This window comes from Xiphias gladius, chromosome 13, assembly GCF_016859285.1.
Source record: "Xiphias gladius isolate SHS-SW01 ecotype Sanya breed wild chromosome 13, ASM1685928v1, whole genome shotgun sequence".
NCBI lineage: Eukaryota > Metazoa > Chordata > Actinopteri > Istiophoriformes > Xiphiidae > Xiphias > Xiphias gladius.
Window position 1 is genome coordinate 3,192,599 of NC_053412.1, and position 15,416 is coordinate 3,208,014.

At 38.2% G+C, this 15,416-nt stretch overlaps 1 protein-coding gene across 5 annotated transcripts in view; it reads right to left on the reverse strand.

Moving 5' to 3' along the window:
- LOC120797970 (inositol polyphosphate-4-phosphatase type I A-like) overlaps window positions 1-15,416 on the reverse strand; it is a 56,740-nt gene continuing 41,324 nt past the window's right edge. For all 5 annotated transcript variants that reach the window (XM_040141824.1, XM_040141825.1, XM_040141821.1 and 2 more), the window contains 6 exons: window positions 15,299-15,366; window positions 14,484-14,683; window positions 14,258-14,355; window positions 13,497-13,609; window positions 12,679-12,833; window positions 1-1,117 (listed from right to left, as the gene is read on the reverse strand). In XM_040141824.1, coding sequence (XP_039997758.1) covers window positions 985-1,117; window positions 12,679-12,833; window positions 13,497-13,609; window positions 14,258-14,355; window positions 14,484-14,683; window positions 15,299-15,366 — 767 coding nt within the window. In that variant the 3' untranslated portion in view covers window positions 1-984. The remainder of the gene's footprint in view (window positions 1,118-12,678; window positions 12,834-13,496; window positions 13,610-14,257; window positions 14,356-14,483; window positions 14,684-15,298; window positions 15,367-15,416) is intronic.

Consider the following 15,416-nt stretch of genomic DNA (forward strand, 5'->3'; position numbering starts at 1 on the left):
CACACACACACACACACACACACACACACACACAGAGCCCGGCTGCCCCAAATAGTCACTAGAGCACCAATCTTCAATTAATCCACAGCTGAAAATAGTCCCCAACAAATGCACTATTTTCTCTTGTTTAGGTAACGTTGGCCTAAATCTACAGTTCCCAGGTATTCAGCAGCAACAAATGGGCTTCGGGCTCAGAGCCACAGACAGAGTAGGGAAGTCAGAGTGTCTTGAGAGATGGTTAACACGTTGTTGTTTTTGGTCTTTCCACGTGAGTTGTTGACAATAATAAAAATATATAATAACATAAACCTTATCCTTTGGATGCAATGAGGGTTTTTTTTTTAGTTTTTCCCCACATCATTAATATCATAGCCTAAATATTTCATGTAAAGCTTCTACAGACGACATCCTAACTGCACAGACTCAAGGCATACTGTGGATAATTGTCTCTTTTTACCTATTTCAGTTTTCTTACTAATTTTAAACGTGGTTTTAATGACTAATCTCACCGACTTTTTCCGTTTTTCTCAGATTTCAATTGTAGAACATGAATATAAATATATGTGTGGTTAATATTGATTATATCAGTGCTTAATCAGGAGTGAGGCAGTGCTGGTCATGTACATTGTTGTAATAAAAAAAAAAGTAAAAACCCAAGAGCTTGACACTTCTCCTACCAGGGGAAACATTCTTATATTCAGCACGTTACGCGTAATATAACATAAGCAACTAATACAATAACTAAAATCAGTTATTATACTAAGGTGGTAGAAATCTGTGGGGCTTAGTGTGACTCTGAATCACTGGATATACCTACACAACAAATGAAATCTAAAACCTCTCGAACGGTGACCAGGTGACATGATGGTCAAGTTAAACAGCCTCTGTGTATCTTGATTGTGCCCAGTCTGACCTTGGCCTTCCCAAAACACAGTAGTCCGATAATATCGAAACCTCCGAGCGTACAAACTCTCTTCGGTCCGATCAGGATTCGACTTTGCCGTAGGTGCCGTCAGGTGGTCGGTAGTGTTTGGGGAAGGCTTTGAGCTGCAGCGAGTTGAACGCGTACTTTCGGCACCCGACGTTCTTCACCGTGTTTTCTCGTCTGCAGCCCTCGCTGAGGAGAAAGGAGGAGGAGGAGACAGAGGGGAGGGCGTTCACAGACAGAATGAGAGACAAAAAAGAAAAAAGAAAAAAAAGAAAAAAAAAAAAAAAGAGATGATGGTTGGTGTGAATGACATTAAATTGTGCTTCTGATTGCTCCATAACAGAAAAGTGGCTGATAAGACTGTTGATGAAAAACAAATACTAACTCATCCATAAAGAAAGAAAGTTATATAAAATCTACTATTTCAGTTGAATCTTGTTACACAATTATCCAGGAGGAAAATCTGACTATGTGCAAAATGCTCAGAGGAGGGCGCTGAAATATATCAGCAGTGGGGGAACAAGTACTCGGGTCATTTACTTAAGTAAAGGTAGTAATACCACAGTATAGAAATACACCATCACAAATAAGTCCTGCATTCAAAACTGTACCTGAGTAAAAGTACTTAAGTATCAACAATAAAATGTATTAAAGTAAAAAACTAAATGGCCCTAAAAAAATTAATTAAACATATGTTGTTTAAATATAACTTACTAGCAGACAGAACAAAAAGTAATTCCAACATGCAACATCACACACACACACACACACACACACACACACACACACACACACACACACACACACACACACACACACACACAAACGGAGATTTGAAGCATGTAGTGTTGAAATCTGACGAGTGAGAATCTTAACCAGTTGACGTAAGTTAAGCAAAACTGACTTGGGAGAAGATTTTGTTCTTTTTCTAGCAGAAATTAAGAAACAAAAAATGAGAAGAAGAATGATTTTGTGCCTCCAGCACTTCAGCAGCAGACTGGCAGAGATGCAAGGAATGGATAACGACACATCGATTTAACTCTGAAGACCACAAAATATCATCGGAGTCCGTTTATATTCTGCAGGTGGAGTCAGAAAACATTTATTACAGGTGGACATTGGCTTTCAGGACACACTGACTGGAGGTTTTCGTGGGTCCGTGGTACAAGGGTACATTTAGTGCAACATGTAGCATGAGACACAGCGAAGCTAAAGACTTCGACTGCCGCCGAGTCTTGGAAGAAAAGGACCGATTGTAAATAAATGTGGAAAAGAAACACTTAAAGAAACATTTCAACGTTAATCTAAATTTTATAACAAAAATGTTATATTTTGGCCCCCGAAATCCACCAGTTTGGTCGGCACTAAGAGGAAACTTATCATGTCATGTTACAACTGTTAATGCAATAACTTCCTTTCAACATAATAACAGTTTGCACTAAGCATTTATGATCCTATTGATCATCCTATTAATCCATTTTAATTGACATATTACAAATAATTTGTTTACATTATATTTATCCCATCATTTACATTTCAGCAGTGGATGCAAACTGTTAGTATGTCAACATTTTAGTATGAGAAGTAATTAAAATTATAGTTGATCGCCATGATAAAAAAAAACAAAAACTTATACATATGCATATTACAGTGATCACACAGACATAGTTAGCTGTGATATAAAGTGACGACAGCATGACCATTATGGCACAAGCATAGTAACCACATTGTATAGATTATTTATATATATTTATCTATAGTCTGCTCTGAAATAACTTAAGACAATATATATATAGCAAACATCGGCAATACAAGCATTCAAATACAATCTATGTACAGCAGTACAAATATATTTCTCTGAGACATCTGGATTCCTAAGAATAAAATAAATAAATTAAGGAAAACACTGGCAAAATTGAGATGTTTCTCTTTATGGTCAGTGACATAACTTTTTCAAATAAATCTGTTAGGAAGCACTTTAGTGTAATTACACATATAAATATGGGGAATTAATCAGAAGTGTATCGGAAGTTAAAAATATTTTCTCACTGGGACTTATTTTTTAACACTCTCTTCTTTGTTTTCTTGCTGAGACAAGATCGATATCATTTTCATGTGTGCATGCTAAGCTACGCCCAGTAGCCAGCTAGCTCACTTCAGCCTTGTTTGTAAATTCATAAATTGTTGTTTTCACACTTTGGTTTTTGTACAGATTAAACATTTCATTACTGAGGTTTAGAGCTGTTGTTAGTTCCATTTTGTTAACTTAAGACAGAGCCAGGCTAAAAGTTTCCCTGCTTTTATAGAAAAATACAAAGCTAACTTACAGCTAGCAGCCGATTAGCTTAACTTAGTACAATGACTGAAAACGGGGCAACAGATAGCTTTTTTGCTAAAATCCGAACAAAACCTAACAACAACTACTCTAAAACTCACTAATTAACACATCATATCTTGCTTTTTTAATCTATACAAAAACCAAAGTCTAAAAACAACTTTTTTGAGGTTTCACGAGATTAGCAAAAATAAGCAAAGGGGCTGCTGGCGGTAGCTTCGTATTTACTGTACGGACACAAGAGCGGTATCAATATCTTGTCTAACTCTCAGCAAGAAAGCAAATAATTACAAAAATGTCAAACTATTCCTTTAAAGAGAAAACACAGCACAGTTAGATGGATTTCTACTGGAATGATTATACTTATATTTTCCTTCTGTTTATTGGAGAGTCTTACGTGGTACGATACGCCTACTTTCAGGTGTAAGCACTTAAGCTGCACGATACTCCTAACAGAGATGTAAATGCCATTATTTACAACAAAAATACGTGTTTCTTCTGACCATCGAGTCCCTTCAATCCCTCACTCCTTAATACCAGTTTAGAAAAAGACATTACTTTTAGGTGGAACCACCTGGATCATTATACCATAGTGCATGTGTGTGTTTGAGGTTTTAGGGGTCATCAGAGCATGGTAAACTCCCAAAGGAGGATATTTTGGTCTGATCCATTTCCTTACTGGGTCGATCTTAATGAGATGGAGCCTCAAAATCCCGGGAAGGTGACTTGGTGCTTTCCTTTAGCTATACAGACTAGGATATTGATTTTTACAATGCAGGTTTTCCAGTGTGTAAAGCAACCTGAAGGCTCTGGGTGTCTTATCTTAAAGGTGTGTTGACCAGTGCTTTTTGGGTTGTACCTACTTTGTCCAGGGAATTTTTTTTTTTTTTTTTAATTTTGCAAAATGCCAGGCCAACATGTAAATTTTCATAGAATGAAACCCAACCAATTCTGTTATGGCTTTACATTATGGTCACTTTTGACCTGATCTCTTTGCGAACACAGATCCTACAAACCTGAATTCACCTGATAAAAACCTGACCGAAGCATTTGGCATGAACATGGATACATTCCTCATTCTTTCATCTACAGTTTAAATACAAACAAAGCGATCTGTACCAGTTTGTCTTTGTATATGTAGTTACAAAAACGAAGTCAACATCTGGATAAATGTAACCAGGCACAGATAAATGCTCTAAAGGGTTTAAAAACATCAGTACTACACTGCATAATCACACACATTTCCCCTGAATATCCTACAGTCATACATTCCAACATTAGCCAATTAGAAACTGCATCCTAAAAAAGATTTAACTTTGTCAATTGGCAAGACAGAGCTAATCTTCACTGCATTGGCATGAAAGCTGAAGAGCAGACGTGGGTTGAATGACTGACTTACTGTATCTGATGAGGCGCACTGTGACCAAATAAAGTGCACCATGATAACTTTCACCTGCCTTGAGGCAGCGAAGAATATAAATATAAAAGAGGCAACTAAATCAAACATGTCATTGCCTTTGGAAATGAACTGAACCCATAAATAACACCTCAGTCAGGCTAGAGCAGCCCACAGGCACCGTGAGTTAAAAAATATGAATAATGTGGAAACAGCCTTTAAACTTAAGGGACAGGTGGACCATGATAAGCAAATTCAGGCTCTTCTAACACAGGAATGGCAATGGAAATATATAAATTAACAGTAATCGCAGACTTTCATTTGATTTCTCATTTGTTTTTTGATGTCATTTTGCTGCAGATGTTGCAGTGAAAAGATCCTTAATATTGCTCAGCAGGCCTTAACAAGACTGTGTGGATGGTATGGAGCCTGGAGTATGCCATCGAAATAAATCAAAGTAGAATACCATTGTACTACTGTTGCTTTGTGGGTTGGACAACATTAGATTTTGAGCTGACACACTGCCTACAGAGTGAGTCACCTTAAATAAAACAACCATGAAGTGGGAAAACAATTAAATCAGCTATTAATTGGGAAAGTAAACGGCAAACTAATCATTAATGCAAATAATTGTTAGTTGTAGCCCTAGTGGGTTTGTCACTACGAGCGTCCCCTTTCATGTACGGGAAGTCATTTGATCCATTAATGTTAATATAAGATTACTGATCAGTGCTGCTCTAAATTAATTTCGTAATTCCATGTTAAAGACGGGATGAGAAATTAAAATTGGCAAACTGAATTATCTTCTACTTACTCTTTTTTCCTTTTGACTTGAGCAATGCATTGTTTAAATGCAAATTTAATGAGTACATCAAGGCCTGCAACAACCGATTAGTTTTATTAATGATAAATCTGCAGATTTTTTCCTTGATTAATCAATTAATCTTTTATTCTCTAAATGATTATGATGATTCTATTAACAAAACAGTTGCCGCTCAACTTTCTCTCGATCGACCATTCGATAACTTGACTCTACGTAAATCTATAAAATCTTTTCAAATGTATACATTTGTTACTGATTAGAATGAACTGTAAACATAAATACCTATGTTTATTCCGATGGTCCACTGCAGGTTTCAGTTTAATTTTCTGTTCACCAGAGCTAAATATTTGTTTTGTATGCTTTTATTGTTCCTTTGATTTTGCAGCAATTTTAACATCCACACGCCGGAAAAGAGCTTTTTTCTTCCATTATGGGAACCTTCTTTTTTTGTGGGACTCCCTGCTGTAAGGGAATTTTTCTTCATTTTCTACTTTCCATGCGGACGTCAAATACTACTTTTTTTTTTAAAGAAATATTGCTCTGCATGCTGGGTCACACAAATGATGTTTGTTCCTGACACACTAACAGTCTAAATTATTACAGTGCATACAAGATTACCAGACACAGTATGCAAATATAAAGCTGAAGGGGGGATTCTGCCTGTTCCGGCTACAAATTGCCTCACAGGAAAATGCACATACTACTCTTACATCCAACTTTATCTTTAGGAAATGGGTCACACATATTGTCATGGGGCATGATCCCTGGGCTTTCTGGCCTGTTCATTTGCTTATGCAAGATATGCAAGGTATTTAAAACAGTCTGGGCCAAATAAAAAGGGGGGTGCAGAGGCCTCTTGTATGCAGCAAAGGAAAGGAAATAATGATTATGCATCTAAGTTTTCATTGAATTGGACCTGGTATAATCACCTTAGTCTGGCTGATGTTTTTATATGAGTTCACTTCATTTACCTCTGAGCAAACGGCTATTAATACAATGTCCTCAGATACTTTTCTCCCCAATTTATCCACTATTGTTATAAAGGGGAAGACAGATAATTGACTAGACTGATAAATTCTTTTCTTAAATCATTCAGTCATTCCTTATACTAATGCTGTCTGTTAAAATTCCCAAATAAAGACTAAAATCTGGATAATTTCAGTCAAAATGGATATCAGTCAGTGAGAAGTAGTAAGTGACCCAGATCTGCTAGAAAGTGCACAGGCTGAAGTAGAAGCAAAGAACCTCCTTCTACTATCTACAAAAGCAGGAAGACCTACAGAAATAAAATGAGAAAATACGGCCTGGAAAAAAAAATATATATATATAAGCCAAAGTATACTTTCTTAATTTTGGCACTAAATAAAAGCTTCTGTTTCCTCCATTTTAGCTTGCAAGGTCGTGCAAAAGCACACGGAAGACAATGATAAATCAAACAAGCTAAACGTTTTGCACAAATAAACAAGCCAGCTGTTTGTGCAAAGCTTCAATTAAAACAGTATGATAGCGACTATCAACAATAACTCTTTCCTGAAAGCAACATTTACGTATAATCTGCTTATTTTTATACATATCCACAACTCATTTAATTCCGGGTAATTTCTGGCCTAAGTTTCAGAAATATACAAATTTTCACTTTGTTTTTCTCTTTTGTTATCAGTGAGCACTTCTTATTATAACAGTGAAGAATAAGGCAGAGCACCCGCTGACAGTCCCACAGATCAGAAAGGGTGAAACCATCAGTCCATTAGAGGGCGCTATCCACTAAAAATGTTAAGATCCTCTTACATCAGTAAAGTGCAGATGTAAAGTTTCCTCAAAGCCTGACAATTGTTATTCTTGTTCATCATCATAAACCACATGTGCGGGGGCAAGGATCCCGAACACTGTCTGTTACAATCATCCAGACTTTCTTCAGTGTCCCGACAGGGTTCGAACATTTTGGTCTGTGTACAACAGATTCATGCTGATAGCGGGTGTGCAACACAGCTGTTGGCTAGGCCACAATGTTTTATATCCGAAGCTCATTCAGTTCATTCAAATCTTTTTCATCTGCTGCTGCTTCACATTAAAAGTGTTCATCTGCTGAAACACAGGGTGACCTTTATTGTGAAGCAGTCACAGGAAATTTGTCAGAGAGGTCCGCGTTCGTTCCGCCAGGACTGAAATTTTAACCTCAGCGTCGTTTTATTTTGTCACTCTGCTTTGCCATCACAACCTCATGATTTGATTGACCTGCGATTAAGTGGTTGAAGAGCTTCTCATATATTTTACTTAAATAAAAGTAGCAATATCACTCTGTAAAAATGTTACAAGTTAAAGTCCTGCAATCAAAACCTTACTTAAGTAAGAGGAGAAAAGTATTATCAGCAAAATGTACCTAAAGTACCTAAAGTAAAAGTACTCGTTGGGGAGAATGACCCCTTTCAGGATGCTATTTTATTATATATATCATATTATTGTAATATTATTACTGATGCTTTAACAGGTAAGCAGCTTTTTAATATCACAGCTGGTTGGGTGGAGCAAATTTTAACTACTTCAGACACTGTGGGGAAGTTTAATCTATAACGATGCATCACATAATGTTAGCTGATCTTTGTGTGTAAAATCATAATTTGAAAAGTAACTAGTAACTTTAGCTTTCAGATTAAAAGAGTCCACTAAAATGTACAATATTTGCCCCTGAAATGTAGTGCAGTAGAAGTATAAAGTTGCATACAATGGAAATACTAAAGTAAGGTACCTCAAAATTGTACTTAAGTAGAGTACTTGAGTTAAATGTACTGTACTTAGTGACAGTATGGAGGTTTATCCAGCTGAGACTCAGACTGAATAGAGGTTGGTTTTGATGCAGAGTTTTGTTGTTTGCAGCCTGAAATACGAGGAAAAATAAGAGATTTTTACAGTTTTCCTATTAATTCAGCTTAGTGTGGATGTAGTCTCATTTTCAAATCTACGGAAAGTTTGGATCCTCATAAAGTAAGTCATCATAACTATACTGAGAAACAAGAACTGTTTACAATACTTTTCCAGGCCTTACAACCATGTTAAGTTTTTCCAAGTTGGAAAGAGAAAAACAAAAAACAAAAAACAAAACAGAAAGTGTCTATAATCAAATCAAAGAAAAAAAGAGGTCAAGGCGTGGCCCTTGATCGATGGGGCATTAGTCGTGTAAAGCCCTTAGTCAGGGTAGGACAGTGTGTACATACTGTAAAGTATTAGTGTGCATAAATTACATACACACTCACAGGACAGTGGCACAGTTTCAGAAACACCCTCGGGAGTCGGTGTGGAGTACTCCCACCACTCCTCATTAACGTTGGACGCGCGTTACGTTTTGCATTCACTCAGTCACTCCCGACAGGGAGCTGCTCGTGGCCGCTCAGCTGCAGCGGAGTTTGGCCAGGAAATAGGCCACGCTGAGGAAGATCCACACCACCAGGAGGTTGGGGCTGAGGGCCAGCAGGGGCAGCGAGTACAGGAGGCTGGGGTCCAGCCGGAAGTCACGCACCGGCAGCAAGCCACTGAGGTTCTTCTGGATCACCCCCTCCCTCGTCCCAATGCTGCCGAGTCACGGGGGTGAGGAAGAGGGAATAGGAGGTGTGGAACAGCAAAAAAGGTATGAGGAAGGGAAAGGAGGTGGTGAGGGAGAGGTTAAGAAAGGCAGAGAGGAGGGACGGAGGTTTGAAGGAGAAAATGGGACAAGGGAGAGGAGATTGAGATGGAAACAGATGAAAAAGTAAAAGGGCAATGAGAGGGAAAGTTGGGGGAAAGGGGATGGAGGAGGAAGGAGAATGTTAGGAGGAAATAAGAAAGAAAAGAAAAGACAGGAAGGAAGAAGAAGAAGAGGAAGGGAGGAAGATTCAAGGGGAAGGAGCAGCATGTGTTGAACCAAAGCCAAAAGAAACAAATGGCATGCACAGAGGTGAAATGGCAATATAACAGATGACATGGCCAGCAAATCAAAACCATGATGAGTGACAGCGGTTTCCATGGTGTGACAGAAAAATAATAACAATATTCCAAAGAAATAAAATCATAGAGGTCACAACAAATGGAAATGAATCACAAACCAACCAGAAGAAAACAATCCAAACAGATATCAAACAGAAATCATGTCACGGGAAACAGAGGAACAGGAAAAAGAGAGAAAAAAGAGAAAATTAAGAAAGCTGTTTCTATCAGAAAAGGAAGGAAGATAAGAAAATACAGCAATGGCTCTCCATGTTTACTTACTCTAAGACATGGGGTGAAGAAGGAGGAAGGAACGGAGGGAAAAATGGCAGGAAAAACATCTTGGTTTCACTCGTGACAAATGAAAACCAAGTGTGCACTGGAAAAAGACCCTTTACACTGAAGGGATAGAGTGAAGTTGTGCGGTTATTTGGACTCTGGATCAGGAACTTGACACTTTAAACAGTTTGTATAGAAAGCTAGCATGCTGATAGAAGTACTTGCCCTTTTCAGTAAAAAATGTTTACAAAGCCATTAAGCAGTAAGTAACTGCAGAAAAGTTAACTTCAAAATGTTTTTAAGGGTGTATGTCCGGTTACTTTATTCATTTTCAATAAGATCTCCAAGCTTTTTCCAACATGCATCACAGCTTAAAACCATTCCAAAAGGAAATAAAGCAAACGATAAGAATGATCAAAAAACTGTTTTCATGCTCGTCGGCTGATGAGACAGAGGGGAGGAAAAAGGGAGAGATGTGAGGAGCAGAAAAAGGGGGAGGAAAAGGTGAAGAGACATTGTATCATGCGCGTGTATGTGGGAGTGCAACTTTTATTGAGCACAGCGAGACAGTTGTGTTTACATCTTTTACATGGGCTCAACAGCAAAATATTTACAACATAAAGTCACATAAAACTCCACTTTGAACACACAACTTTTATGACACAGAAAGTTACAAACACTTGAACGTAAACTCATATTATTACTGCGAGTTGCCGGGACTTTTAAAGAGGCAATAAATGCTGTAACAGTCCCCTAACAGGAAATCGCATTTTCAGGAGGCTGTAAAATTTTGGATCCTTATCAATAATGCTCTGTTTGGAAATATGAATTCCCCACACACCTAAACTCATCTGCCACTATGTTTCCTGTGACCATTCTCCATCTTATATCATGTTTGTTATCTTGTTTCTGTGAGAAGATGTCTTATTCTTCAATTGCGTTTTCATATATTTGAAAACTTGACAGTCTCTGTCTTATTTTCTTGCTTTTTATCTCGTTGAAATTTACAGTTTTTTACTGTTCATTCTTACTGATTTGTTTTTACTGACTGTTTCTTACTGTTTTTACTGTTACTTTGTGTTACTTTGTCTAAGTTACTTCTTCGTAATGTGTAATATTTCTGTTTTCTTGATGGATGAGTCTGCTCTTGTAGGTCTGCTTTTGCCATGCTGGCAACCAAACTTCCCATGAAACAATACAGACTCAACTGAACTCAGAAAATGGCTAGATACCAAAAGAGGTGAGAAAGTGAGAGAATATGTTTTGTGATTTTGGTGAACCAACCTTTTAAAATACACAGCCTAGAATGGTTACAAATGGTGTGGGTTTGCTTCAAAAAGGGCAGCAGTTTAATAAAACTCTCTGGCTTGACTGTGGTGTAAAGACAAACTAAATCTTTCTTTATCCCCCTTTCAACAGGCGGGGGTCCGATATAATTTGGAAATGAATGAAAGAAGGGAAAACTGGAGGAGGGATGAAAGAAAAGAAAAGATAATGACGGTGGTTGGTCAAGTGCTTCTATAATACAAATAAAGGAGAGATACTCTGCCAGCCTGTTAGCAACTCAGTCTCTGATACGGCGTAGGTTAGCTTTGGACATACAGACAGAGAAGACAATGTTGTGCAGATGGACGTACAGACAACAAAGACTCAGACAGGCAGGCCAACAAGCACTCAATATACACAATCAAAGGAAGATCCGCTGACTTGAATATCAGTTAGGTAACTCCTCCTCAGAAGTAAGTAACCAACTGAATTTCAATATATTCAAGTATCTCCCTTTGAGATGAACCAGCAACTGCGACTCCGTTTGTTTAACAGAGGAAGCAGGCAATGGCATGACTTTTTAAATCGCACATGGGCAAAACATCCTACACATATTCTGTACATTTTTCCCCCCCTAACCTTAGTTTATTTATTGGTTTTAAAGATTCTGGTATGTAAATAGCTGATGCATGCGGCAAACAGATGATTAATAAACCTGTGATAGATGATAGATGATGTAAAAACCAATGCAGAGAATCATTGGGTTGATATAGTAGCCTAAGGTCCCATTCAGACTGGATTTATGTCTCTTTATTGACAGGATAAAACATGCTGACACCAACACATAGGCCTATTTGGGAACCAATTTGATGATGGAAAAAAACTGAAGCCTTCAGGAGAACAAGACGTGTTGTAATGTCAGTAATTCCATCTGACCCCTGTTTTTTTTATCTTTTATTTGTTTAAGTTTTGGCAAAAACTTCAGCACCATTAAAAGTATGCTGAATTATCTGTTAGCAGCTCCTGTTAGCAGTGTACACAGGGATGTACACACAACTATAACTGGATTAATTTGATATTGAAGAAAATTTAAAAATGTGATGATTTTCAGGCCTGAAGTCCAGAAGCAGCTTTTTCTATGACTTCTAAGCAGATTTCTGGAAGTTTATTTGCATTGTAAATCAGACATAACTATATTGTCTGGCGGCGTAGGCCGTACGGAACCTAGAAATATGTGTTTCATGACTGTGTGTTAAGATTTGACTGAGTTAGGACTATAAGAGGGAGTGCTATTTTTTTTAACTCAATTTTACCTGCCATCTTCCGCTCTACCTCTTTCATTCTTGTCTTTGTCCTGCTGAATGTCCATGTCTGTCACAGACCATATCCTAATTTCCAAATGGCTAAAATGCCACCCAGAGCGATGAGTTAAATTACCGAGGAGCACAGTGAATATTTTATTCCCCATCTCCCCCTGTAATGTTAACCCCATCTGAATGCGACTTTATTTGAAAAATATTATCAGTATTTCCATATTTTTTTAGACACTTATTGGAACCCTGGTAGGTAGTAAGTGAAAGGAATCTGGATCTCGAAGTTCCCGCTCTGGTAAAACAAAGTTGGCTCCTTTATTTTATTGCCCAGGTATGATTTGTAGCGATGCGGTTTTATCACTCACTGCGAGGGCTTCCTACCTGCGCATACAGTCGAGGGCCTGCGTGAAGACCTGCGGCGCCATGCCGTGTTCGTGCTGCAGGATCAGGCACTGCTCCAGGGTCACCGACATGGCCGTGCGGTCTTTGGCGCTTTTGCAGCTGGTGAAACGGACCCCGTTCAGCCGGCGACAAATCTGAGATCAGGAGGGAAGAAGTGTTTGAATTATGCGTGAATAGGGACAAGCAGTCTTGCCTTAAAAGAATATCATACTATTGTGTGTATTTTTAAATTTGTATAATATGATTAACATCTGATTTTTATACTGATGCAATCAACACAGACTTACTGACATTAAAATACAAATCCAGTGGGCAGTGAGTTTTTCAAAAACTCAAAAACTCTTTTTTCCCTCCTGCTCTGGTGAATTACAGCAAAGTGAATGTGATGTGAATGGATCACTCACTGTTTTCTGAGCTGAACCAGATCCTTTTGTCTCTTCTCATGGTCAGTTTAGCTACTATATGATGGCGTATGTGGTTATTGTTGTTTGATTTGGTGCCGCCGCTCTTTTTATCTGAAGATGAGCCTTATTAATTCCATACTACAGAAGTCAGCAGCTAGACTTCTCACAATTTAAACTGTGTGTTACTTCTGTATGTAGTCGTTACATATATACATCAACCCGTCACAATACCGTTAATGTCAGGATATAGCAAGTTTCTGTAGATTCTATTCCAACAACTCTTAATTGGCTTTAAGTTCCAAGATAACCTATGTTTTCATTAGCAAAAGAAAAATAAGATTTTTAGATTCAACGCTGGATGAAAATGTGTGTGGTATTTGCCAGAAACGTCACCTCGGCAGCCTGCCAGAGGATGTCCACGTTCTTGTTTTTCCTGGCGTGGACGTTCTGCCCCAGAAACCTCAGCAGCTCAGGAAGACAAGTCTGAGAACGAGACCTCGGGAGGCCTTAGGGGTTAGGGGCGGATGGTTGAAAAAAAAAAAAAAAGAGGGGAAGAGGGGAAATGGATGGATGGTGGAGGAAAGAACAGGGGGAACAAGGAGGGAGGAATACAGGAATCAAAACAGCTTAAATGTATCGACAAAAATAAAAATACAGAAACAACAAGACTTGTTGATACACAACACCAGATGGTTGTTTGTTCTGATAGAAAGATTGTGGAAGAAGTACTAGATATATTATTTAAGTAAAAGTACAAGTAGGACACGGTAAAAATATTGAATTTTAAGTACAGGTCTATTACTATTACATTCAAAATTCTACTCAAGTAAAAGTAGCTATTCTGCCTAAAACTGCCCCCCTGTGCTTGATATACTGTACATATACAGTAAGGTCAGAAAATAAATCTGAGAGGTCATGAAATGACTAATGGGAGAGGAAAGTATAAGGGATGATAAAATGCAAATACTCAATATTATACTCACATAGAGTGCCTCAGTAGATGTACCTAGTTAATTTCCACCGTTTAAAATATCTAATTTATTTTAATTTAATTAATTAATTTTTCTTTTTTAATTTTGCACTAACAGGAAGAGAAATGTAGTTACTTGCTCTGTTGTTATTACTGTTGACCTCTAGTACACTTTAGTACTTACAGTCCTCAGGCAGGACTTCTTTGAACTGTTTGTAGTATGAATTTAGCCTGGACAGACTCTCCAAGTTTATGATCTCCTGCAGGGATGTGTCTCCAAACCTGAGAGAGAAACACAAGTTCTTCTTACAGAAAACTGCACACCAGCCTGCGCTAAAACGTCGGTGTGACTGTCTCTCAGACATCAAAAAACTTCAGATGATCCAGCTTTTCTCCTCCTACTCACTCACTTCTCAGCCAGTGTCTGCTGTTCGTTGATGCCGACGTTGAAGTGCACCGGCTGAACCCTCAGCAGCATGCCGCTCTGGATCTCCCGTGGCAAAGCGTCAAACATGGTTCCTGGCAGCGGGATGCGGACGTTAAAGCCGTCCCGGTTCCCAGTGATGATGGGCAACATGTCGGGTGCTGAGCTACCGGTGGCCTGGGTCACCTTGAAGGGAGTTAAAGTATATGCACATGTAGAATGTTTTATTAATTCCTGAGCCGGTTCTGCTGCTACACATAGAAAAGCTTCAGTTTTTGAATTTCAAGTTAATACCAGGGGCTGTAGCTATTGTCTGTTTTCAATGGACACGATATCGTGATATTTTCATTCATGATTCATGCTGGTAACTTTTTCAAGTATGTGTTTTGTCTATAAAATGCCAAAAATAGTGAAATCTGTTGCTTGTTTTTTTTAAACCAACAGTCCAAAACCCAAAGTTTACTATCATATATGGCAAAGAAGACCTTCAAATATTTACATATGAGAAGCTGGAACCAGAGAATGTTTGACATTATTACTTGAAAAATGACTAAAAGAATTTATCAGTTATCAACACAGTGGCAAAAATAATTTTCTAAAACAATGATATGTTAATACTATCTTATACATCAGGGCTTTGTGAATTTGCTTCCTTTAGTCTGTAAGAGATTGTAAGCAATGGTGGAGGACGATGAAATTAAGAGGACGATGAAAAAACAATTATACAAAAAGGTTGAGGCTGCAGCGCCCTCATGGGTTGTATAAAGTTTTTCTGAATTAATGCACATCACGTCTTTTTACCTTAAAGGTGACATTACGCAGATCCATGATACCGACACTCATGTCCTCCAACATGGCCAGCTCCTCTCCTAAAACAAACACATTTATACTGGTCAAGAAGAATAATCCATCACTCGTC